Source organism: Pseudophryne corroboree, chromosome 5 (genome assembly GCF_028390025.1).
Source record: "Pseudophryne corroboree isolate aPseCor3 chromosome 5, aPseCor3.hap2, whole genome shotgun sequence".
NCBI classification, from domain to species: Eukaryota; Metazoa; Chordata; class Amphibia; order Anura; family Myobatrachidae; genus Pseudophryne; species Pseudophryne corroboree.
The window spans coordinates 801,108,698-801,135,551 of NC_086448.1; the positions used below are offsets into that span (position 1 = coordinate 801,108,698).

Below are 26,854 nucleotides of genomic sequence, written 5' to 3' on the forward strand. Positions count from 1 at the left end.
GATAAATGCCTCCTTTCAGGTGATCTCCCAATCACTCAAGACCACAAACCACCACGCGTCTGTGACGTGGGGTATGGAGGGCTGCGGGAACACCACTTTTGGGTCAGGCCATAATGGGTGATGCATTATGGTGCATAGATGGGCCAGCTTTTCAAAGATACCACCACAGATATTTTTTCGGAATTATACATTGCTGGTTCTGTGGTTGGCGTGTTTCGTTAAGAAGGTGCATATGGCGCCTGTCCGTTCTCTGTCGAGGATGACTGTTGCAGTCCGTCTTCCTACGGCAGATAGAGAAAAGGAGGTTATTGTATTTATCATTAAATCTTTTTTCTATTACGTCCTAGAGGATGCTGGGGTCCACATTAGTACCATGGGGTATAGACTGGTCCACCAGGAGCCATTGGCACTTTGAGAGTTTGAGAGTGTGGGCTGGCTCCTCCCTCCATGCCCCTCCTACCAAACCCAGTATAGAAAATGTGCCCGGAGGAGCCGGTCACAGCTAGGGGAGTTCTACAGAGCTTCTTTTGAGACAGTTTTTTTTTAGAGTCTGTTATTTTAAAGGGAGCAACAGCCTCCCTGCTTCGTGGGATTAAGGGGGGAGTAGAGTCCGCCCTGCGGGGTCTGAGCCACTATCTCCACCGACTGGACACTGAGCTCCTGAGGGGATTGATTGTTCCCCGCCACAGGGGATCGCTTACCCCAGCAGCATGCCGCCACCCCCTTACCGAGCCAGAAGATTGGTGGCAAGTGCGTCACCAACCTCCCTAGCAAGCGGGGGGCCGTTGTGAAGATGGCGGCAACATGGTATGGAGCGCAGTACTAACTGTGCTTCGGGGCTCAGCGGTACATAGTGAGGGGCGCCCTGAGCCAGCGCCTACACCCTACACTGGTCACACAGCCTGTCGGGGTCCCGGGATCTCTGCCAGCATAATTCCTCAGGCCAGTATAATCTTCTGAAGAGCGGGAAGACAGCGCCATTTTGGGGGTGGAGCTTTTCAGAGCGGACCCAGCAGCGTTCAGCGCCATTTTCCTGCCTGCACAGCGCTGTCAGTGAAGAGCAAGTCCCACCAGACCAACTCCAGCTATCTCTCACGGTACCATGGGGTTGTAGAAGGTGAGAGGGGGAGGCTGTATACAGGCTGTGTAACCTATTAAGGTGCACAGTCAGCGCTGATAGGGGGTCTCCCTTTACCTAAAAAGCGCTATGTGTGGGTTGGCTCCAATCTCTGTGTGTCTCTTGCCATTCTTGGGGGTGAAACTCTGTCTGTCCTCCCGTGTGTGTGTGTGTGTGTGTGTGTGTGTAGTGTCTGTGGGAACCATTAAACTATGTCCAGGGACTCTGTGTCATATGCTGCAGAGGATATGTCCTCTCAGGATGATCCCAATCCATGTAATTAGGATTGCACTGGTTTAGCACAGATACCAGCAAGGGAGCCTGAGTGGTTATCCACTATCAAATCTATGATTTATCAGATTTCTACTAGGGTTGCACAGAATGAGTCTGCAGCTCAGGCTTTACAGACCTCTATGGCAGTCAGGCCAAGTTCTGTTACCTCAGGGCCCCCCGCTGTATATTAAGATGACACGGATATCGATTCTGACACTGAGGACGGTGATGGGGATGTGTTGAGAGGGGCAGCATCTCTTGCAAAAGGGGTGCAGTTGATGACAGAGGCCATTAGGGATGTGTTGAATATTACTGATACACCACCTGAGCAGGTTGAGGAGGCTTACTTTACTAAAAATAAGAAAGCCTCGCTAACCTTCCCTGCGTCCAAAGAATTAAATGCTATTTTTGAAAAAGCATGGGAAAACCCTGAGAAAAAATTCCAGATCCCCAAAAGGGTCCTGGTGGCGTTTCCTTTCCCTGTGGAGGATAGAAAAAAATGGGAAAACCCGCCGATTGTTGACGCATCTGTGTCCAGACTCTCAAAAAAGGTGGTTTTAGCTGTTCCAGGATCCTCCACCTTGAAAGAGCCGGCTGATCGTAAAATTGATAATACGCTCAAATCCATGTACACGGCGTCAGGGGCAATATTACGTCCCACTATTGCCAGTGCTTGGATTGCCAAAGCTATAGTAAAGTGGTCAGGCACATTACTTGAAGATTTGGATACTATGGATAAATCTGATGTAGAATTGTTTTTGCGTAACATTCAGGATTCGGCAGGATTTCTGGTAGAATCCATGAAAGACCTGGGTTCCATGGCTACAGGAATTTCTTCCATGTCTGTCTCAGCTATTTGAGGACTGTGGCTGCGACAGTGGTCTGCCGACGCGGAATCCAGGAGAAGTGTGGAGACCCTACCCTACACAGGTCAGGCTCTCTTTGGGGAAGCGTTAGATGCTTGGATCTCCACGGCTACGGCGGGTAAGTCACCTTTTCTTCCCTCAGCTGTACCTGCTACGAAGAAACCCTTTTCTTCAACTGCATCACAGCCCTTTCGGGCTGCCAAGCCACGAAAGGCCAGACCGCCCAACACCTTCTTTAGGGGAAGCCGGCCCAAATCCCAGAAAACTGGCAGCGGCAGGTTCCCAGAAACAGAAACCTGCTTCAGGTACGCCGAAGTCATCCGCATGACGGTGGACTACACACCCCGGAGGTGGGGCCGGTGGGAGCGAGCCTCAGGCTTTTCTGTCACGTCTGGGTGTCGTCTGGTCTGGATCCCTGGGTGCAAGATATCGTGTCCCAGGGGTACAGGCTGGAATTTCAAGTTCTCCCTCCTCACTGATTCTTCAAATCAGGCTTGCCAGCTTTGCTGGCAGACAGGGCTGTCCTGCAGGCAACCGTCCAGAAGTTGGTGGAGGCACAGGTTATTGTACCGGTCCCTCCTCATCTGCAAAACAAAGGTTACTATTCGAACCTTTTCGTGGTACCGAAACCGGATGGTTCGGTCAGGCCCATTCTGAACCTAAAATTGCTAAATCCATTTCTGAAGGAGTTCAAGTTCAAAATGGAGTCTCTAAGGGCGGTGATATCAAGTCTGGAAGAGGTGGAATTCCTGGTATCCCTGGATATCAAGGATGCGTACCTCCACATTCCGATTTGGCCGCGCATCAGGCTTATCTCCGATTTGCACTGTTGGACTATCACTGTCCGTTCCAGGCTCTGCCATTTTGCCTTTCCACAGCACCGCGGGTTTTCACCAAGGTGATGGCGGAAATGATGGTTCTCCGCAGACGGGGTGAACATAATTCCATATCTGGATGATCTGCTGATAAAGGCACCGTCCAAGGAGAAGCTGTTACAGTCTATCCTTCTCACGACACACCTGCTCAGGGAACACAGTTGGATCCTGAATCTTCCAAAATCAAATTTGGAACCAATGAGGAGGTTGTGCTTTCTGGGAATGATCCTCGACACGTAAGTGCAGAGGGTGTTAATTCCAGTGTTGGTGATGCAAACAATGGTCCTGGATGTCCTGAAGCTAGCCCGGGTGTCTGTTCATCAGTGCATTCGCCTTCTGGGAAAAATGGTGGCCTCTTACGAGGCTCTACAGTATGGGAGGTTTCATGCTCGGTCCTTCCAACGCCAGATATTAGATCAGAAGAGTATTCTGAACAAGGTTATTCCTACCCTGATACAGGCTAGGAAAGGAGTTGCGTCTAAACATTACCATCGTATTTGGAAAAAATATGTATCTTGGTGTGAGTCCCAGAAGCTTCCTACGGTGGAGTTTCAACTGGGACGTTTTCTCTTCTTACTGCAAGCAGGTGTGGATATGGGCCTGAGGTTGGGATCCATAAAGGTCCAAATTTCGTCCCTCTTCATTTTCTTCCAGAAACAGTTGGCTGCCCTCCCTGAGGTTCAGACTCTTTTGAAGGGAGTTCGGCACATCCAACCTCCCTTTGTTCCACCTAAGGGGCCCTGGGATCTTAACGTGTTGCAGTTCCTCCAGTCGGACTGATTTGAGCCTCTACAGGAGGTTGAGGTCAAGTTTCTCATGTGGAAGGCTGTCACTTTGTTGGCCTTAGCTTCTGCTAGGGGATGTGGTCAAGATCGCGCCGGACAGAATCCCGTCGGTCGGAATACCGACACCGGAATCCCGACCGGCACAATCCTGACACATTCTCCCTCTGTGGGTGTCCACGACACCCATAGAGGTAGAATAAATTAGTGTGCCGAGCATAGCAAGGCACCGTGCCCACTGCATGGTGAGCGCAACGAGCCCACAAGGGGCTGCATTGCGTTCGCCCCCTTGTCGGGATTGTGCTGGTAGGGATTCTGACCGCCGGGATCCTGTCCGGCGGGATTTCGTACTGATCCCTCTGCTAGACGTGTGTCGGAGTTGGGGGCCTTGTCCTGTAGAAGCCCATACTTAATCTTCAATGAAGATAGGGCTGAGCTTCGGACACGTCAGCAGTTTCTTCCGAAGGTTGTGTCGGCATTTCATATCAACCAACCTATTGTGGTGCCAGTTGCTACTGGCTTCTCAATTTCATCAAAGTCCTTGGATGTTGTAAGGGCTCTGAAAATCTATGTGAAGAGGTCTGCTCGTCACAGAAAATCGGAGACTCTGTCCTGTATGATCCCAAGAAACTTGGGTATCCTGCTTCTAAGCAGACAATCTCTCGCTGGATCTAATGTGGACCCCAGCATCCTCTAGGACCTAAGCGAAAATAGGATTTTGGTTACCTACTGGTAAATCCTTTTCTCGTAGCCCGTAGAGGATGCTGGGCGCCCGCCCAGCACTTTGTTTTCCTGCTATTGTTATTTGGTTCAGTACAAATTCGTTTTATTTGAGTACTGCATTGTTACTTGGTAAGTAATGTTTCAGCGGTTACTGAGTTTTCAAGCTAAGTTAGCTTGATGTGCCTTGTATGTGTGAGCTGGCGTGAATCTCGCCACTATCTGTGTAAAATCCTTCTCTCGAAGATGTCCATCTCGTCGGGCACAGTTTCTAGACTGAGTCTGGTAGGAGGGGCATAGAGGGAGGAGCCAGCCCACACTCAAACACTTAAAGTGCCAATGGCTACTGGTGGACCCGTCTGTACTCCATGGTACTAATGTGGACTCCAGCATCCTCTACGGAGTATGAGAAAAGGATTTACCGTAATGTAACCAAAATCCTATTTTTTGTGCTACTACATGACTTGTTACTTTTATTTTTAAAGCTTTGGGGGTACACAGACCAACCTTACTCAGGAATGCTTGGTCTGTGTTTAAGTTCCATTTCTTGTCTCCCTGCTGGGTTATCTGTAAGCAAAGGAAAATCTGGAGCAGTTTGGAGGGATGTGTAGTAAGGTGGAAGTGTCTGCTCTTTTTCTAGTGCTCTGTCACCTAGGGGTGAATGTACACCATTATAAGTGCCACCAACACAAACACACCCCCTACAGCCTCGGGAAAAAAGGCTGTAAATAGGGTACAAAATACTAAAAGTTCTCAAATAAGATTTGAAAAAAAATAAAAATGTAGTGTTCCTTTAACTGTACAGAAAGTCTAACGTACAGATAGGGAACTGAAAGAAAGCCATAGAGGGACACACTTTTTGTTTCTTTATTGGTTATGTGCACTGTGGAGTTATGAAATCTGATTTTCTAATGACACAGCCACATTTATTAGTTTCTGCTTGTTTTTTTTTACATCTCTTGACCCTTTGGTCCTTTGTTCTATTTTCTTCTACTGCAATGTAATCATATTTCTGTTTCCAGATAAGTTTATCAGTTACTGGAGTGATGAAATAAAGATGTCCTTTAGATGACTAATTGTTTTTGTCCCTAGGCACAAGATCTTTTACATGTTATCAAAGAACCCACCTTTCACCAAGAACATGGAGTCTCCGTTGTATACTGAAACTCTTGTGGACCAACTATGGAAGCTTATGAATTCAGGTAACCCTTCTGGACGCTTTTTATTTACTTTTCTTTCTCTACAATCTGAAGATAATCCAGCCATGCATTTTGGTTTTTATCGCATTCTTTCCATTTCTGGGTTAGTTTTCTTCTTCATAACAATTATTTCTTGAGGTCCAGAATTACAAAATATGATGTACTAAAATAGAATGAACGCGCTAACCATCACTTAAGTATAATAGATTTAAAGGTACAGTACCAGCACAATAATTAAAAAAAATATAACCAGATGTTAGTATAGTTAGAAGTAGGAGAGTAAGGGATGCGATATCGCGGGCTGCCATGGAGTTTAGCATTGGGGTAACATAGTATGCCAGAGCGGCTATTTCGGATTCCAGTAAATATAATCACGGAAAGGGGAAGCTAGTGGGGAATTATACTGACCAGGGTCTCCAGGTTTTGTTGAAGGATTTAGAGGCATTTTTAATGATGGAAGTCGTGTATGCCATACAGTAAGTATACCAGATTATCATTCATATGTTTTTCATGATGGGAAGCAGGTGGTGCATTAAGGGAAGAGAAGTAGTTTTGGTTCATGGGAATTTTGACTTCGACGATTGCCACGATTAAATCAGCCCAGAAACCAGAGTTTTGGGCAGACCCAGCAAATGTGGAGAAATGAGCCCACAGGGTGACAGCCCCACACTAGTAACAATCTAGTCAAACCTCCGGCTCCGACATTTTGATCCATGTCAGGATTCTGATGGCGACCAGATCCCTGTGTGATAACTGTCCGAATCAGATGGTCACTGGCGGAGAACTTTATTAAAGTAATGGGTCAGAGTCCGGCAGTGTAATCCACCGGCAATGAGCTGATGTTGATGTGTCCGCAGCCATAATAGACAATGATGGTGGTTGGGCACCCACCAACCCCTGTGCCGGCAACATGGATCACCAGCAGTGGGAATCCATCGAAGAAAGTAGGGAACGTCTTCAGTTAGATCGTTCAGCTACTGATTGCCACCTGCCAGCCTTGAATTGAATGTGGCTGGAATCGAGCAATTCTGAGTAACGGAATAGCTGGAGAGAGTTGGAGGAGACGCGAGTTGAGAATGTGAGAAGCCTAATAGGACAATCCCGCATTGTTTATGAATGGGAGATAGTTGAATGCTGTGTTTAGAGTGCCAGGAGGGTGGGAGCCAGAGGAGGGATGCAGGATTCCAATAACATCATCTTCCATCTGCATCCATGCTCTTGCAGCTCTGGGACCATTCCTTAGGAGCATTAAGGTGTGGTACAATATTATGAAGTTTTTTAGGTGAACTAAATACATTGGCCCTCATTCCGAGATGATCACACGTAACAACTTTTTGCTGCTCGTGCAGTCAACTTGACGCCGCCTATGGGGGAGTGTATTTTAGCATAGCAAGGCTGCGATCGCTTGTGCAGCCCTGCTATGCTAAAAAAAAGTTACCAGCAAAACAAGACCAGGGTCAGACTTACTTGCCCTTTGCGACGGATCCAGTGACGAAGGTCCCGGGATTGACGTCAGACATCCGCCCTCCAAACGCCTGGACACGCCTGCGTTCGGATCTCCACGCCTGGAAAACGGTGAGTAGACGCCCCGGAACGCCTCCCCGCCGTCAATCTTCTTGCGATCGCGCTAGCGATCACTTTCTTCTCTCTTCTGGTCGTTGCCTGGCGACGGCTGTCGCTGGGCAATGACGAGCGTGCGCATTGCGGGCGCCGCGCATGCACAGTTCCGACCCGTTCGCACCACAGCGAAGAACCAGTGCGTGCGAACGGGTCGGAATGACCCCCCCCCCATAGGACATACTAGGTGCATGGTTTTTTCTACAGTTTTAGCTATAATTGTGTATAAGCTCAAGTTAAGAAAAAGCATAGGTAAGTACAACAGTGCTTTGTGTAGTTAGTTAGTTAGTTAATAAATGAATCAAGCAACAAATACAGTACTAAGTCTTAGTAATGTTTAATCTACTTTTGTGGATGAGCTCCTCTCAGACGCTACACTAGCGCTCAGTGCCCTGTGGTCAGCCGGGCAGGGGGACAATTGCTGGTGTACAGTAGCTGTAGCCCAAGTGTACGAGCTGCAAATCCAGGGCCGGCAACAGAAATTTTGGGGCCTAGTACACTGAAATCTCTGCGGTCCCCACCCAGCCCAAACCCCCTCTTGCCCCCTGACTCACAGTCCCTGCATGTGCCAATAAATGTATTGATGAGTCTGATCTCATCTGACATGCACATGCATCCATATGTGTAGAATGCAGATGCATGCAGAATGTGCATAATGTGCCTGCCTGCATCCCACCCCAAACCAATCCTCCAGCCCTAAACCAAACCCAAATCCCATTCCCTATACATGTATTTTATGAACTGAGAAAAGCCTTACCAGCAGGCTGCCTGCAGCAGCAACACACTGACACTCACAGCCGGCGCCGCAACGCTAATTGACTAGGCTTGCATCGCCTCCCCAATTCCCGCAGTACTCTGTCTGTCCCGACTGGGCCACTCCTGCTTTGCGCTCCGTCCAGCTCCTCACTCACACAGCACAGCAGAGTCACGGAGACCGCGTGCGGCGAGGACTCTGGAGGGGCGGTCCGGACGACCGGATGGCAGGTGACTTGGGGCTGGGGGCACTGAGGGGTGAACACAGGACTCCGGAGGGAGGGAGAACACGCACGCTGAACAAAAAAAAAAAAAATCAACCACACAGCGGGCGGCCCGGCCTGGACCTTGGGTCCCCTAACAACGACTGGGCCCGGGCCGGGTGTCCCCTTTGACCCCCCCCTGTCGCCGGGCCTGTGCAAATCAAGTCCACTGTCAGTGTAACAATGCGAGTCTGGGAATTCTGACCCCACGCGTTTTGGATGCAGAGAAACTGGATACTAATGGTGGAATTCAATTGTTTGAAAATTTGGTTGGGTGTGTGTTTTTTCCTGTCTATTGAATAGGAATAAACAGATACCCAACTGTCTTTTCAAACAATTGAAAAGCCGCCAATACGCCTACACTGAATATCGGGCACTGGCAAAGCTGAAAGAAACCTCATGTGCATCCCCAGTAATATCAAATTAGCACACTTGTTTCTGAAGCCATTCATTGATAAAAAGGCATCTAAGCACATGTTGTACAGCCCTGGGATACCACACGCAGACAGACAGCCTCCTCACTCATTGAGGCCTCGTTTAGGGAGCTCGATGGGTTTTCCTACTCAGGTTTCCTCTTTAACATGTGAAAGGGATACTTGAGAACGTGAAGAAAAAGTTAAAACCTTTTTGGAAACCACGTGGAGAGAACTTCCTGCGTTTAATGGATTTTCCCCTTAGAGTGTTGTAAAGTGTAAGCAGTACATACGTCCAGTTCTCTCTCCATCGTTAGTAGAGGTTTTGTTAATTGATTTACTCACCCCCCCCCCCCCCCCCCCCCTTCAATAGCTGAAGCAGGGGACTGGCTCTCTCCAAGCTGTCAGTGCTGGGGGGGCCAGGTCAGCTCTTAGAACTGTAGAGAACATCTTGTATAGATCTCTGCTGTAGAGCTATGGACTATTGCTGTTTGTGCATGGTAGAGTTATTACCAAAACCTGTACGAAAGGTATAAAAATAGGAATCGACTCATGAACACAGACAAACCATATAAAACATACTACACGCGGAAAAATGTTGACATTATAAGGATCATTTTGGGAATTGCACAACTCGAAGTGGACTTCCACATGTAATAGATTTAGGAGTGTTAGGAGAAAATCCCACTTCTGCCATAATCTGTTACAGTAGCTTCCTTGGACTTGTTTGTTCCACAACTGCAAATCTCAAGTTTATTTACCTCCACACTTTAAGAATATTACCTGTAAACATTATTTTTGAACATATCTAAGCTTACTCAGAATGGCTTCCAGAACTCCTGCAAGACGCCAGTAAGTCTTCGGCAGAAGACCTGGACACTGGTCCCGGCATTCCCACAAAACGGAGGTGACTTGCCTCCGTTTTGGAAGACCGTTTCCTTCCCCCTACACGCCTCCAAACAGATGCAGCACGTCGGTCATGCCGCAGCTGCCGTCGCTGTAGTCGAAGATCGGCACGTGTGCTGTAGAAACCCTTTGCTTGCGCAGATCACCTAACATCTGAAGTGTACGTAAACCATCGGATTTGCATTAATCTCGCTCCAACAGAAGGATGCTAACGCGTTCCATCCCAGCAGCTGGTGCTGATGTGAATTCATCAGGGGTAACAGCGTTAAATATCTTCTAGTCACTTTGTTCGTATGCTAGGTACTTAGGGTTAGTTTAAAAAAAAATGTTTTTTATCACAAAGCATAACAATAAATGGCGCGGGTCAGACCTGTCTTTGCCTTTGTACCCTAGATTGTGTACGTTTGCCTCCATTGTGCTACCTGTTTCCTCAGTTTGCACCATAGTTCTCTTGTAGTATACTAGGTACTTAGGGTTATTGTTTTGATGCAGCTAAGTCACAAAGTCTGTGGTGCACTCAGCAGGGCTATTTGGGGCAACTCCAGCGTAGGTGTGTGTGGACACATCAGTAGGTTAGCAAGTTTTTGGGCTAAGAGGACATTATAGGAGTTTGTGCCCATAAATCTCGCCATTGTGTCTATTTTGAGCAAGGTTTCTTTTTTATTTATTGCACATATCTATGCCATTTTTTGTGTTCTTAGTTATATCTAAGTTTTGTTTTCTGAGAGGGGGTGAATTGACACCACTGGCCAACCGACCTTGTTGCACTTCTTCTGTGGTGCAATTTATTTAATTTTGAAAATTTTCCTCTGAGGAATCCATACTGGCCTTAAAGTGGAGTTATAATGGAACATTGCCTGAAATGTGCAACATTACCTGAAAATGTTTCAGATTATATTGCATTGCAGTAGGGGTTCAAAAGATGCAGGCTTTTCTCTAAGGCACAGGTTCTCAAACTCGGTCCTCAGGACCCCACACAGTGCATGTTGCAGGTCTCGTCACAGAGTCGCAAGTGAAATAATTATCTCCACCTGTGGACCTTTTTAAAATGTGTCGGTGAGTAATTAATACACCTGTGCACCTGCTGGGTTACCTGCAAAACATGCACTGTGTGGGGTCCTGAGGACCGAGTTTGAGAACCACTGCTCTAAGGCTTACAGATGACATGTCTCAGGGTACAAACGGTGATACACATACACAGGGTCAGTGGGGAATAGATACACCAAACTAAAAGCATCATCACAGGCCATGACCATACAGATGCATGTCACTTTCCTTATTGCTGCAAGATGGCACTTTTACAGCTAGACAACAAATTCAGGAAAGAGTTACAAATGTTTGGGTTATGCCGTTGTATTCAGCTTCTCTGTTTTTTTTTTTTTTTTTTTTTTCTTTCCTCCACTTGCATGTTATACTTCCGGTAATTGCCTCCACTGCCAGATGTAACCTAGGCAGGTAACCGCCCAAGATGGCTACCTGGAGCGGTTCTTTGTTGTTCGGGGTGAACAACACTTCTTTTCATGCAGTACATATCCTGTCATGCATGTTCCAGTCACCCGCATAGGTCTTATTTCCTTGTATGGCTTATCTCACACATGGCTAAGATGGCTGCCTCAACTTCCGTGGGTGGGATGTAAAATACTTGGAACTGATTGTTATATATGGGCTCTGTCTCTAGCTCTAGTACACTGCAACTTCCCCACTTTGTGTAATGTCTTCTAGGCATTGCCTATTCCACCCAGGCTAACCTATGTAGCGCGCCCAAAATGGCTTCCCTTGTCTGGTACCTTTGGTGGATGGGCTATGTAACCAAAATTGTTGCACCAGACCTACATTAAGCTCATTGTGCCCATTACGTCACTATTTTTCAGTTTGTTTGCCCATGTGCAGCAATGCATATTTCTAAAGGTGGGTACACACTAGGCGATTGTGCTCTGTGAATGACATCACCTACTGTTTCCCCTCCCGGCGGTGGGCATATACACTGTGCGATATCACTATCGATATCGCACAGTGACGTAACGCCGCAGCCGGCCGGAGCATGCAGCTTTGGACGATGAGCTGACACCGAGGGTCATTAGCGAGGGGCCGCACATCGCTTGTCGTCAGCTGCATACACACTGGGCGATATAGTGAACTCAGGAGGGGAAAAATTAGCAATATTGTTTACTATATCGCTAAGTGTGTATTCACCTATAGATTAGAAGTTGCCCATAGGAACCAATCAGATTGTCGGTTTTTTTTTCATCTAGTACAGTGGTTCTCAAACTCGGTCCTCAGGACCCCACACGGTTCACATTTTCCATGTCACCCAGCAGCTGTACTGTGTATCACCAACTGTCACATTTGAAAAATCTACAGGTGACCTGCAAAACATGAACCGTGTGGGGTCCTGAGGACCGAGTTTGAGAACCAGTGATCTAGTACAATCTATGGGGGAGATTCAAATGTTTGAAAAGTCAGTTGGGTGTCTGTTTTTTCCTATCTAATAGACAGACACCCAACCGACTTTTCAAACATTTGAATTCCACCCTATGAATTGATAGCTAGAAGATGATTGGTTGATATGGGCAAAACTCCCACCTTCTCCCCCTTGATCACCAGTGAGCAGTTGACCTGGACTTGGGAAGTATACCCTGGCACGTCTGTTATTCATCTCCTGACAGATCAGGCTTTTAAGGGGGACTGTAACATAACAATAAATGTGTGACCCCCGCTGTATGCCTGTCTGCATCGCCACTCATACCCCCACTCTTTTCACCCAGGCACCTCTCATGATTGGAGACTGCGGTGCGGCACCATGGATCTGTACCACACGCTGTTTGGCCTCAGCAGACCCGCGTGCTTGCCGTTGCCAGAACTCGGATTAGTCCTTAATCTGAAAGAGAAGAAAGCTGTGCTGAACCCCACTATCATTCCAGAGCCGGTAACCATCAGCCTGGACCCTCTGCCAAATGCCAACATGCACGGACAGGTCGCAGGATTTCAGAACAACGTAAGTCCCGATCGCACGTCTAACTTCTAATGTTCTTAACTCTGAATTAATCCACTATATTGGCAGAGTGATCTAAAGTGTGCGAGCCAACGCGGCTGATAAGCTTCCATCCAAATCCGCTTTTCTGTTTGGCTTTCCTGACTTTTTAGTCCGATAAAGCAGCTGCCCTTTGTGCATCACTGTACATTGCTGGTTTCCTAAGCTCCTCGCAGGAGCAGCAGGTGATAGTAACCATTTCATAGCACCTGTGGTAATCCGTGGTATATACACTATCGGAGATCGTTATCTGATATATATGAAATACTGCTTACATGTAAGGGCATAATTCTGCTTACTACTACTTCTCTTTTATTACACCCAAGTGACATGAATATATGTAAATGTCCTCTTATACTTGTCAACACATATTGGGAGGCGAGTGATGTGTCATGTGCATCACATGACTCATTTTTGGAAAGATTGGGTAGGTAAGGATCCCCTCATATAAGTCACTTGATATCTTTCAGATGGAAACTGGTGTATTTTAGGGAACAATTATTGGCCCAAATGAATTAAGCTTTAACAAGAGATAACGTTGAGATGCATAAAAAGTGATAAATGACCAGCCAATCAGCCTGTGACATGACAGAAAGCTGATTGGCTGGTCATTTATCACTCTTTATCCACGTCCATTTTATCTCTTATTAAAGCTTTAGTACATTTGGGCCAATGTATCTCCTAATTTAAAATGAAAAGAACATTAGGGCAGATGTATTAAGCCTGGAGAAGGGATAAAGAAGTGATAAGCGCAAGGTGATAACGCACAAACTGACTGGCTGGTGCATTATCACCTTGCGCTTATCACTTCTTTATCCCTTCTCCAGGCTAATACATCTGCCCAATGGTAACTTGCAAAGTATTCAACTGTCTAAAAAGTCAACAGATTTGTATGTATTAGAAAGAGAGAAAAAAAATCTCTAAACAGCTGAGGTACGTGGATAAATAATGCAATGGAACCAGGTACAAATGCAAATATATAGCATATAAACAGTTGGTGGTGTTTATAAATTAACCCTTTCATGCACAAACTATGATTACATAATGCAAGGTTTTAAAAAAATGTTTTGTTCTTAGTTTATACGGGGCATATAAAAAAACATTTCTCTAGCATCCATAAGGGATACTGGGGTCTTAGTACGATGGGGTATAGATGGGGTCCAAAGGAGCCTGTGCACTTTAAATTTCTTCACCTGGGTGTGCTGGCTCCTCCCCTCTATGCCCCATTACAGGGGGCGGAGCTAACTCAGAGCGGGACCAGTGGCCTCTTGGCGCCTTCCTCTGTTTATAACTGCAGCAGCAAGGCACACAGCGCCTCCAGAACACTCAGGATATGCAGGAAACTGGTACAGGGGTGTAATTAAGGGGGAGATTCGCTATTGTATACAATATAGTGTCCTGAAAAGGACAAAACTCCGGTGTTACACTGAGATAAATACAGCTTGCAGTCTTACTGAGACTGCTAGGCTTGGGTGTGCTGGTCTTTCTCTCTGGGTCTCCTACTCACATACCAGTCTGGGCAGGCTTGCTATATATACTTGTCTGTGTGTTGTGTATGAGTGTTTTGTCTCCTGCAAATGTGGTAAAACACCAATTATGTGAAGTATGTAATACCAGATTCTCTCCCTCTGTGTTTGGTTCTCTCTCATGGGAATAATGCAGTCAGTCCTCCCAAGTTAGTGAGGAAAGGGGGGGGGGGGGGGGGGGGTGCAGGAGATATCCTGGTTAGATGCTCTAAAAACCATGATGGCTGATATGTCTTCTCAGCTATCTGCAAACAGTCAAAAGACGCTGCAGCAGACTGTAGCAGACCAGCTGCAAAGGCAGATGACAGACAGAACCCTCTCCCTAGCTCAGGGACACATAAACGTGGGCTCCCTGACTTATTCTCAGAACCTGATGAAGAGGGACTGGAGGAGAGGGAGGACCTGGACCCTATTACAGAGGATTCTCCTCCAGCACAGGGGATTGAACCCCTCATACTGGCTATCAGGGATGTATTAAAGATCCCAATAGAAAATGATGCAGTACAGCAGTCATTCTTCTCCTCCCAGAAAAAGGTTAGCGTCACTTTCCCTGTTTCTAAGGAATTAGATGACATGTTTAAGTTAGCCGGGGAAAATCGCAATAAGAAATTCCAGGAGACAAGGCGCTTTCTAAGTACTTTCCCATTTACTCCGAATGACAGGAAAAATTGGGAAGATCCCCCAGCTGTGGACTTGTCAGTCTCACGCCTATCTAAAAAGGTGGTATTACCTGTCCCGGGCACCTCTGCCTTAAAGGACCCTGGGGATAGGAAAATAAAGACTACATTAATGTCTATTTACACAGCAGCTGGTGTATCACAAAGGCCTGTGATAGCGGGTTGCTGGATGACACATGCCATTCACACATGGGCAGGCCAGTTTCAAGAGGACCATGCGGGGGATATGGTGAATATGATTACACTGACAAAACACGTTCAGGATACTGCACGTGTCCTGTGTGATTCTATCAAGGAGATGGGCGCCATTAATGCTAGTACTACCGCCATGGCAGTGTCTGCACGCAGAGCTCTATGGCTGCACCAGTGGATAGCCGATGCAGATTCCAAGCGCAGTGTGGAGTCTCTTCCTTTCTCAGGAAAGGGGCAATTCTGGGTTGAGTTGGATATGTGGATTGCGAAAGCTACTCTGGGGAAATCCACATTTCTCCCCTCTGGGGTCCCGCCGGCCAGACGCAGTGCTTTCCGATCTCTAGATTTAGGTCAAGAACCAGAGGCGTCTCGAATGCTGCAAGAGGAACCAGGGGCAAGACAAGAAAAACAGCAGCTGCTAGTACTCAGGAACAAAGCACCAGCTCTGCTTCCACCAAGGCCTTAGCATGATGGTGTTTCCCCACCCCGAGGGAATGTTGAGGTTGGAGCTCGGTTGCGTCACTTCAGCCGCATCTGGGAAAGCTCCTGTCAGGATTCCTGTGTAAAGGAGCTAATTTCCCAATGCTACAAGCTGGAGTTCAACAGTGCTTCTCCCCACTGATTTTTCAAATCAAGCTTACCAGTTTTGGAGGATATGCGAGATATACTGCAACAGGCCATCCTGAAGTTGGTCCAGTCCCACGTTATTGTTCCAGAACCACTACAACAACAGGGAAAGGGGTTACAACTCACACCTGTTTGTAGTGACAAAACCGGACAGTTCGGTAAGGTCCATTTTGAATCTAAGGTCCTTGAACTCTTACCTAAAGGTTTTCAAGTTCAAGATGGAATCCTTGCGAGCATGTTTGCTTGTCCGGAAGAACAGGAGTTCATGGTTTTGCTGGATATAAAGAACGCTTATCTCCATATCCCGATTTGGCCACTTCACAGGGTTACCTACGGTCTGCCCTGCTGAATGATCACTACCGGTTCCAGGCACTACCCTTCGGCCTGTCCACAACTCCGGGGGTATTCACGAAGGTGATGGTAGAGATGATGTTCCAGCTCTGAGTCCAGGGGGTCAGTATTGTCCTTTACCTAGACGATAAAGGCAAAATCCAAGGAGCTTCTATTGCTCAATATAGACCGCACTATTCACCTTCTGTCACATCATGGGTGGATCCTAAATTTACAGATGTCCCACCTGGAACCTCTCAGCGGCTCCTGTTCCTGGGAATGTTTCTGGATACAGTGGCTCAGAAAGTATTCCTCCCAGAGGCCAAAGCAAGGATGCGCCAGGAGATTGTCCGAGTGGTTCTACGGCCGAATCGGATCTCCATCCATCTTTGCATAAGATTGTTGGGAAAGATGGTAGCCTCATACGAGGTGATCCAGTACGGAAGGTTCCATGCCAGAACATTTCAATTGGATCTCCTGAGCAAGTGGTCCAGATCACATCTGCAGATGCATCGTATAATACGTCTATCACCCCAGGCCAGGATTTCTCTCCTGTGGTGGCTACAGTCCTCAAACTTACTGGAAGGTTGAAGTTTTGAGATTCAGGATTGGATTCTCCTCACGAGGGATGCAAGTTTGAGAGGATGGGGAGCTGTCACCCGAGGGGCACAGTTCCACGGCAGGTGGTAAGCCCATGAAGCCCTACTTCACATCAACGTTCTGGAATTCCAGGCGATCTACAATGCTCTGCTTCATCAGACCTCTCCTCTACTCGAGATCAGGCGATTCAAGGTCAGTCGGATAACGCCACGGCCGTGGCATACATCAATCTACAAGGTGGAACAAAGAGCAGAGCAGAGCCTGCATTCGAGAAATGTCAAGGATACCCCTTCTGGGCAGAAAGAAACGCAAGAGTGATGTTGGCCATCTTTATCCCGGGAGTGTATAACTTAGAAACGGACTTCCTAAGTTGTCATGACTTATACCCGGGGGAGAGGAGCCTCCTCCCACAGGTATTTCGGCAGATCCCCGATCTGTGGGGCTGCCCGCAGATCGACTTGATGGCATCTCGGCTCAACAAGAAACTTCGCCGGTATTGTTCGAGGACCAGGGATCTACAGGCGGTAGCAGTGGATGCACTGACAACCCTGTGGCCTTACAGGTTGGTTTACCTGTTTCCTCCGATTCCGTTGCTCCTTAGGGTGCTAAAGAGAATCCGGTATCAGAGTCCAGGTAATTCTGATTGCCCCAGACTGGCCTCGAAGGGCATGGTATGCGGATCTTCTGGACATGTCCGTCGAAGACCCATGGCCTCTGCCAATGAGAAGAGATCTTCTGCCACGAGGACCGTTTGTCTACCCGGATTTACGGCGGCTTCGTTTGACGGCATAGAGGTTGAGCAGAGCATCCTAGCTCACAAAGGCTTTTCCAAAAGGGTTATTGCAACCATGGTTCAGGCCAGAAAAACTGACGTCAAAGCACTATCATATTTCGAGGAGATATGTCTCTTGCTGTGAAGAGCGCAAGTATCCTCCGGCGGATTTTTACTTTGGGCTTTTCTTACGTTTCCTCCAGGCTGGTGTGGATATGGGCTTACGTCTGGGTTCTCTAAAGGTCCAGATTTCAGCCCTCTCAATTTTCTTCCAGAAAAAAATGGCAGTGTTGCCAGAAGTTCAGACCTCCTTGCAAGGGATTCTTCGCATACAGCCTCTCTTTGTGCCGCCGACGGTACCCTGGGATCTGAATGTGGTATTGGAATTTCTACAGTCCTCCCTGGTTTGAATCTCTGATGACGGTAAAAGACAAGTACCTCACGTGGAATATGGTGATGTTGCTGGCCCTGGCTTCTGCTAGGAATGTCTCAGAATTGGGGGCCTTATCGTGTAAAAGTCCCTACTTGGTCTTCTACAAAGACAGAGCAGAGCTCCGGACTAGGCAGCATTCCCTACCGAAGGTTGTCTCTGCGTTCCATCTGAACCAACCTATTGTGGTTCCGTCATGTTCTGGCACCTCTGCCCTTCCGGAGGCATTTTATTCTGTGCGAGCCTTGAAGAGCTATGTCAAGAGGATGGTTCAGTTCAGAAAAACGGATTCCCTGTTTGTGCTTTATGATGCACAGAAAAAAGAGTTACCCTGCTTCTAAGCAGTCCATTGCTCGTTGGATTAGGCTTCTACCTGGTCGGGTAAGAACACCTTTGTGAAGTTCTACAGGTTTGATACCCAGTTTGGGCAGGCGGTGCTGCAGACTGCTCCGCACATTCCCACTTTGGGAAGCTTTGGGACGTCCCCATCGTACTAAGCCCCAGTGTCCCGTATGGATGCTAGAGAAAAAATAGGATTCTAATTACCTACAGGTAAATCCTTTTCTCGTAGTCCATAAGGGATACTGGGGTCTTAGTACGATAGGGTATAGATGGGGTCCAAAGGAGCCAGTGCACTTTAAATTTCTTCGACTGGGTGTGCTGGCTCCTCCCCTCTATGCCCCCTCCCACAGCCATTCTAGGTAAAACTGTGCCTGAAGGAGAATGGACATACTTAAGAGAAGGAACAGAATAGCGAGTGGTGAGATTTACACCAGCACACCACAACATAACCGACCAGCAACAGCTGAACAGGTAAACTTTTACAAAAGCAAAACCTGCAGACAAGTCAACACACTGAGGCGGGCGCCCAATATCCCTTATGGAGTACGAGAAAATTATTTACCGGTAGGTAATTAAAATCCTATTATTTTTTTTAACTACTGTATAAAACGAAAGAAGTTTTATACATGTGTCCACTTGAGTGGACACCGGGCATTTGCAACATAAAACTTTGCCCTATTATCGTGGAACAGTATAACCGTGAACGTTTTTTTTTTTTGTTTTTTTTTTTCAAAAAAGAGTAATATTCAAATTTGTTCTTATCATGTTGCTTACTGTATTTTTTCACCAAAAACAAAAAAATCCTCAACAGTACATTTTTTTTTATACCATATTATGCCCTAAACATTACTTTCCTTGAATTTACTTTTTGTACCTGTGCTGCTATCTTTCAGTAAAAATATTTTTTGTGATCGGTGCTGGTGAACTTTTCTCAGTCATTTCATTTTGACCTTATTGTTTTTGTAGGAATTAAAAACTGTCGCTAGGTGGCTTACCTTCTCATTTTGGTAGAGCACTATACATTAGTGATATTAAAAGATAGTTTCTATATGAGATAATGACTTAAAAACAGCTGTCTACTGTAGTGGCCTCTATGCATGAAAAGGTTAACAATGGAAATCTGGAGAATTATAAAATTGACACATTGTATATTATTAAACAATATAATAAAGTATAGGCACACTAAGGTGGCTATTTACTAACCCTTGGATGGAGATAAACTGGACGGAGATAAAGTACCAGCTAGTAAGCTCCTAACTGCCATGCCTCAGGTTGGGCTTGAAAAATTAGTTAGGAGCTGGTTGGCTGGTACTTTTTTTAAATCATAATTTATTGAATAAATGTGGACATAAAATTGACAGAAATACGGACCGAGGAGTAGCAGCAAAAAACGGGATCCGGTCTTTAGGTCGACAAGACTTGAGTGGTCAATGTCTAGGTCGACCACTATTGGTCCACGGTAAGTAGGTCGACATGGTTTCTAGGTTGACAGGGACTCTAGGTTAATATGTACTAGGTTGACATGAGAAAATGTCAACATGAGTTTTTTATAAAAAATATTTTTTTTTTACTTTTTCTTACTTTACGATCCACGTGGACTACAAATGGGAATGGTAACCTGTGCCAAGCTCATCGGTAGTAGAGCGAGGCACCTTGCCAGAAGCATGGCGAGCCATGCGAGGGGACACGGTGCACTAATTGGGGTTCCCCGTCATTGAACGGAGAAAACAACACCAAAAAAAGTGAAAAAACTCATGTCGACCTTTTATCATGTCAACCTAGTACATGTCAACCTAGAGTCCCTGTCGACCTACTTACTGACAACCAATAGTGGTTGACCTAGACACTGTCGACCTAAGTGTAATCTACCTAACATACCACACCCGCAAAAACCGAAAGCGTCAAACTCCAATATAGAAGGTCCACATACAAATAAAAATAAAATCAATAGAGGCTGAATCAGAATAAAACGAATAAGATTATACAGATTCCTTATTCTCATAAACAATTGAACATGTAGAAATAGAGGCGTGAAGATAAGAGGTAAAGTATGAGAAGTAATGGTTGGCAAGGGGGAAAAGCACGGAGTGATAGGAGGGGGGAAGAGAACCAAAAAAGGAAACCCAGCAGCGAGTCAGGAACAACACATAGCAAAAGTGGACATTATGGGGGTAATACTGAGTTGATCGCAGGAGCAAGTTTGTTAGCAGTTGGGCAAAACCATGTGCACTTGCGGGGGGGGGGGGGGAGCAGATATAACATTTGCAGAGAGAGTTAGATTTGGGTGGGTCATTTTGTTTCTGTGCAGGGTACATACTGGCTGCTTTATTTTTACACTGCAATTTAGATTTCAGTTTGAGTACACCCCACTCAAATCTAACTCTCTCTGCGCATGTTACATCTGTCTCCCCTGCAGTGTACGTGGTTTTGCCCAACTGCTAACATATTTGCTGCTGCGATCAACTCAGAATTAGGCCCCATATTGGGGAAGTAGCGAAGATTAGAGGAGACCCGGAAGTGGGGTATTATTGTGGGAATACCAGGGGATTTTTTTTTTTTACTGTGTTGTTTTGAAGGCTTGTGAGACTGTATATTCCATTTTAACTATAAACCAAATTCTATTCAGCAGTTCTGTGCGGCTGGGAGCCATGAGGTTTTTCCAATTGCGGGCTATTTGGTATGTAGCTGCACCGGAAATGTGGAGGGTCAGCTTGTTATAATCTTTTGAGATATGTTCTATGGGGGCACAGAGAAGCAAATTGATGGGGGCAATGGGAGTAGTGAAAGAAGGGAGCCAACTAACTTCCAGAAACGGGCGATTACTATGCAGGTCCACCAAATATGGTAAAACGTTCCCTGTTGTCCACAATCTCTCCAACATAAATCAGTAGAGCTAGGGTAAATACCATGGAGACGTTCCGACACCAGATACCATCTTGTATAAACTTTTATAAGAGTTTTCTCGGATGGCCACGCTGATCGAGCATTTTGAAATCGCCATACGAATGTCAATCGCTATATGAATTTGAAACCGCCATGCCAGAGTCAGTTTGTTGACTTTCTCAATGTCTACGTGGTCTGAAGGTCGACACTGAGGATGACGACCTGTACAGAATGTCAGCATTTTAAATGTCAACACCAGATGTTAGTGTTAGGCTCAATTAGGGTGAGGCTAAGTAAAAGTAAATGGGAAATCCTATCGTTGAAATTCTGAATATTATCACACCCCTTAAAACACGTTGGTGTAACTACATAAAAAGCACAAAAACCTAGCAAGGCATTTGGAAGGACCATATGTATGAGCCGTAGATGGTCTCCTGTGTAATAATGTCCATTAGATCTTTTTACTGTCAGATAATAACAGACCAATTGGACTATAGATAAGATTACTATACCATCCCTTTAAACTGGAATGCTCATGGATTACACACAGTGGTGCCTGTAGAAAAAAATTCTTGGTGGTACTGTGTCTGTGCTCACCAAAAAATGGGTGTGGCCAATGAAAATAGGGGCATGATACACATATGGGAGGCCAGATACATATATGACCCCAATAGCGCAGTTCCAGATACACATATGCTCCCAATAGTGGCACATACACATGCCCTCAATAGTGGAGTGCCAGATACACATGCCCCCACAGTACCAGATACACACACATGCTCCACCCAGTGCAAGGTACACATATGCCCCCATAGTGCCAGATTTGTCCCCACAGTGCTGATACACATATGCCCCCCCCCCCCCCTCAGTGCAAGGTACACATATGCCCCCATAGTCCCAGATATGTCCCCACAGTGCATATACACACATATGCTCCCCCAGTGCAAGGTACACATATGCCCCCATAGTGCCAGATTTGTCCCCCCAGTGCAAGGTACACACATGCCCCCACAGTGCTGATACACATATGCCCCCCCCCCCCTCAGTGCAAGGTACACATATGCCCCCATAGTCCCAGATATGTCCCCACAGTGCATATACACACACATGCTCCCCCGGTGCAAGGTACACATATGCCCCCATAGTCCCAGATATGTCCCCACAGTGCATATACACACACATGCTCCACCCAGTGCAAGGTACACATATGCCCCCATAGTGCCAGATTTGTCCCCCCAGTGCAAGGTACACACATGCCCCCACAGTGCTGATACACATATGCCCCCCCCCCCCTCAGTGCAAGGTACACATATGCCCCCATAGTCCCAGATATGTCCCCACAGTGCATATACACACACATGCTCCCCCAGTGCAAGGTACACATATGCCCCCATAGTGCCACATATTTCCCCACAGTGCAGACACGACACCCATTTACCCCCCCCCCCCCCCCCCCAGTGCAAGGTACACATATGCCCCCATAGAGCCAAATATGTCCCCACAGTTCCAAATGCACCCCCCGCCGCTCACCTCTACTGTGTAAGGGGAGGAGATCGCCGCTCCTGCCCCTCAGTGCTCATCCGATCTCCGTCGGTGTCCGCGTGTCTCTCAAATGAGGCGCGATTTGTGAGTCAATCAGAGCTCGCGGACCAGCAGCCAATCAGGAGCCGCAGCTGCCGGTCCGTGAGCTCTATTTGGCTCATGAACCGACGCCTCATTTGAGAGACACGCTGCCAATGGAGACATGATGAGTACTGAATGATACAGGAGAGGTTCGCGCTGTCCGCTCTCCTTCCCTCACACACAGCACAGCAGTGGGCTGCAAGCACAGCGTTTGGCAATTTCTTACCGGTACGCCGTACCGCCCCGTACCGCCATACTTGCAGCACCGATTACACAGGTTCTGTGGCTGATTCAAACTTTGTTAAATGCAGTATTAAAGTCAGCCAGCCACAGGACCTGTATAATTCATGAGTGTCCCGGTTTAAAGGGATGGTATGGCAAGGTCCCTTTGGTAGAAGGTGCATTTTCTTTCCTTTTGTTTAAATCTGCAGACAAATAATGAATTATGAGTTGTAAATTTACTTGAGGCGTCAACTGGTTCACAATAAAAATACTGTCTGTAAATGACCTTTGTAATTCTGACAGAACTTGAATACATTTGCAAGCAGCTGTATGTGCCAGAACTTGTCAGTGGCATCTAATGTGCTTATTTTTGTGTACATTGGCCCAGATTTATCAAGCCTTGGAGAGTGATAATTTGCACGGTGATAAAGTACCAAACAATCAGCTCCTAACTGTCATTTTTCAAACACAGCCTTTAGCACGGCAGTTAGGAGCTGATTGGTTGGTACTTTTTCACCGTGTGCGATTTATCACTCTCCAAGACTTGATACATCTGGGCCATTATTTCCACTATATTTTCACGTGCAGCCCTCACCTCTTGTGAGGAATTCACTAGTGCCTCTCCTTTGTTACTCTACCATCTGCTTTCCAGGAGGAAGACTCCAAAGAGACTGTGTCCATGGCAATCGCTCATCTGCAAGGCCTGAAACGGAAAGCAGAGGCTCCTCTTGAGTCATCTCTGGAACCTGGGCAGGTACTGGAGAAGAATGAGGACAGCAGTAAAGTGAAACTCAAAATCAGAGTAAGGAACAGTAGACTCCGAGAAGGGAGTCGTCATTGTAGACTTGGATTAATGTGTACTTTTTTTAGCTGCAGCCTCTTGGGCAGGTAAGGCTAATACCCTGTTGGCTGACAGCGCGGTTCTACTTTACTGTTATCACTTAGTAATTAAACTGGTATTTCATACTAAAAGCACTTCTACTTTAAGGCACTAAGAATCATGTTAACATTTTACTAGTGCCTGCTATAGGCTCCCTATTATTCAGCCTTCCTCTCCTGGCTGCTCTCCATTTATAAGTAAGTGGACCCATGACAGCCTGTAGCCAATCAGATCATTGGAACAGTTACCGCCACAGGAGAAGAGTGCATAAGTACTGGAGGACACAGTGACCTGTCCAGTCCCGTGATTAGTGTAGACAGGGCTGCATGTGACAGGGGCAGTGCCATTGTAAGGAGGGGAATGGAGGCAGCAGGAAGCCACAGACTGAGAGTTATATAGTGGGAGGAGCAGGATCTCCCAGCAGCACAGAGTATATCAGGAGATGAGTGGTGTGTCAGTGAGGACAGGGCTGCATGTGACAGGGACACTGACCTGATGTGAGGAGGGGAATGGAAGCAGCAGGAAGCCACAGACTGAGCGTTATATAGTGGGAGGAGCAGGGTCCCGCAGCAGCACAAAGTATATCAGGAGATGAGGGATGTGTCAGTGAGGACAGGGCTGCATGTGACAGGGGCAGTGACACGATGTGAGGAGGGGAATAGAGACTTCAGGAGCCACAGACTAAGAGTTATATAGTGGGAGGAGCTGGGTCCCCAGCAGCACAGAGTATATCAGGAGATGGGTGATGTGACAGGGGCAGTGACATGATGTGAGGAGGGGAATGGAGACAGCAGGAAGCAACAGACTGAGAGTTATATAGAGAGAGGAGCAGGGTCTCCCAGCAGCACAGAGTATATCAGGAGGTGGGTGATGTGTCAGTGACATGATGTGAGGAGGGGAATGGAGACGGCATGAAGCTACAGACTGAAGTTACATAGTGGAAGGAGCAGGGTACCCAGTGGCACTTTAATATATAATTTCTCTATCGTCCTAGTGGATGCTGGGGTTCCTGAAAGGACCATGGGGAATAGCGGCTCCGCAGGAGACAGGGCACAAAAGTAAAGCTTTCCGATCAGGTGGTGTGCACTGGCTCCTCCCCCTATGACCCTCCTCCAAGCCAGTTAGATTTTTGTGCCCGGCCGAGAAGGGTGCAATCTAGGTGGCTCTCCTAAAGAGCTGCTTAGAAAAGTTTAGCTTAGGTTTTTTATTTTACAGTGAGTCCTGCTGGCAACAGGATCACTGCAACGAGGGACTTAGGGGAGAAGAAGTGAACTCACCTGCGTGCAGGATGGATTGGCTTCTTGGCTACTGGACATCAGCTCCAGAGGGACGATCACAGGTACAGCCTGGATGGTCACCGGAGCCTTGCCGCCGGCCCCCTTGCAGATGCTGAAGTAAGAAGAGGTCCAGAATCGGCGGCAGAAGACTCCTCAGTCTTCTAAAGGTAGCGCACAGCACTGCAGCTGTGCGCCATTTTCCTCTCAGCACACTTCACACGGCAGTCACTGAGGGTGCAGGGCGCTGGGAGGGGGGCGCCCTGGGAGGCAAATGAATACCTATTTTGGCTAAAAATACCTCACATATAGCCTCCGGAGGCTATATGGAGATATTTAACCCCTGCCAGAATCCGTTAAGAGCGGGAGAAGAGGCCGCCGAAAAAGGGGCGGGGCCTATCTCCTCAGCACACAGCGCCATTTTCCCTCACAGAAAGGCTGGAGGGAAGGCTCCCAGGCTCTCCCCTGCACTGCACTACAGAAACAGGGTTAAAACAGAGAGGGGGGGCACTAATTTGGCGTTAGAAATATATAAAAAAGATGCTATAAGGGAAAACACTTATATAAGGTTGTCCCTATATAATTATAGCGTTTTTGGTGTGTGCTGGCAAACTCTCCCTCTGTCTCTCCAAAGGGCTAGTGGGTCCTGTCCTCTATCAGAGCATTCCCTGTGTGTGTGCTGTGTGTCGGTACGTGTGTGTCGACATGTAGGAGGACGATGTTGGTGAGGAGGCGGAGCAATTGCCTGTAATGGTGATGTCACTCTCTAGGGAGTCGACACCGGAATGGATGGCTTATTTAGGGAATTACGTGATAATGTCAACACGCTGCAAGGTCGGTTGACGACATGAGACGGCCGACAAACAATTAGTACCGGTCCAGACGTCTCAAAAACACCGTCAGGGGTTTTAAAACGCCCGTTTACTTTAGTCGGTCGACACAGACACAGACAGGGACACTGAATCCAGTGTCGACGGTGAATAAACAAACGTATTCCTTATTAGGGCCACACGTTAACGGCAATGAAGGAGGTGTTACATATTTCTGATACTACAAGTACCACAAAAGAGGGTATTATGTGGGATGTGAAAAAACTACCATAGTTTTTCCTGAATCAGATAAATTAAATAAAGTGTGTGATGATGCGTGGGTTCCCCCCGATAGAAAATTATGGGCGGTATACCCTTTCCCGCCAGAAGTTAGGGCGCGTTGGGAAACACCCCTTAGGGTGGATAAGGCGCTCACATGCTTATCAAAACAAGTGGCGGTACCGTCTATAGATAGGGCCGTCCTCAAGGACCAGCTGACAGGAGGCTGGAAAATATCATAAAAAGTATATACACACATACTGGTGTTATACTGCGACCAGCGATCGCCTCAGCCTGGATGTGCAGAGCTGGGGTGGCTTGGTCGGATTCCCTGACTAAAAATATTGATACCCTTGACAGGGACAGTATTTTATTGACTATAGAGCATTTAAAGGATGCATTTCTATATATGCGAGATGCACAGAGGGATATTTGCACTCTGGCATCAAGAGTAAATGCGATGTCCATAACTGCCAGAAGATGTTATGGACACGACAGTGGTCAGGTGATGCAGATTCCAAACGGCACAAAGGTGTATTGCCGTATAAAGGAAGAGGAGTTATTTGGGGTCGG

The 26,854-nt window shown here is 46.9% G+C and overlaps 1 protein-coding gene across 2 annotated transcripts in view; it reads left to right on the forward strand.

Annotated features, from left to right (window-relative positions):
* Window positions 1-26,854, forward strand: part of TAF2 (TATA-box binding protein associated factor 2) — a 250,202-nt gene that overhangs the window by 205,833 nt on the left and 17,515 nt on the right. The window contains exons 22-24 of one of the 2 annotated variants that reach the window (XM_063924457.1): window positions 5,726-5,835; window positions 12,550-12,779; window positions 23,692-23,793. In XM_063924457.1, coding sequence (XP_063780527.1) covers window positions 5,726-5,835; window positions 12,550-12,779; window positions 23,692-23,793 — 442 coding nt within the window. Of the gene's footprint in view, window positions 1-5,725; window positions 5,836-12,549; window positions 12,780-23,691; window positions 23,842-26,854 lie in introns of both variants that reach the window. The other variant, XM_063924456.1, reaches the window with a different exon arrangement.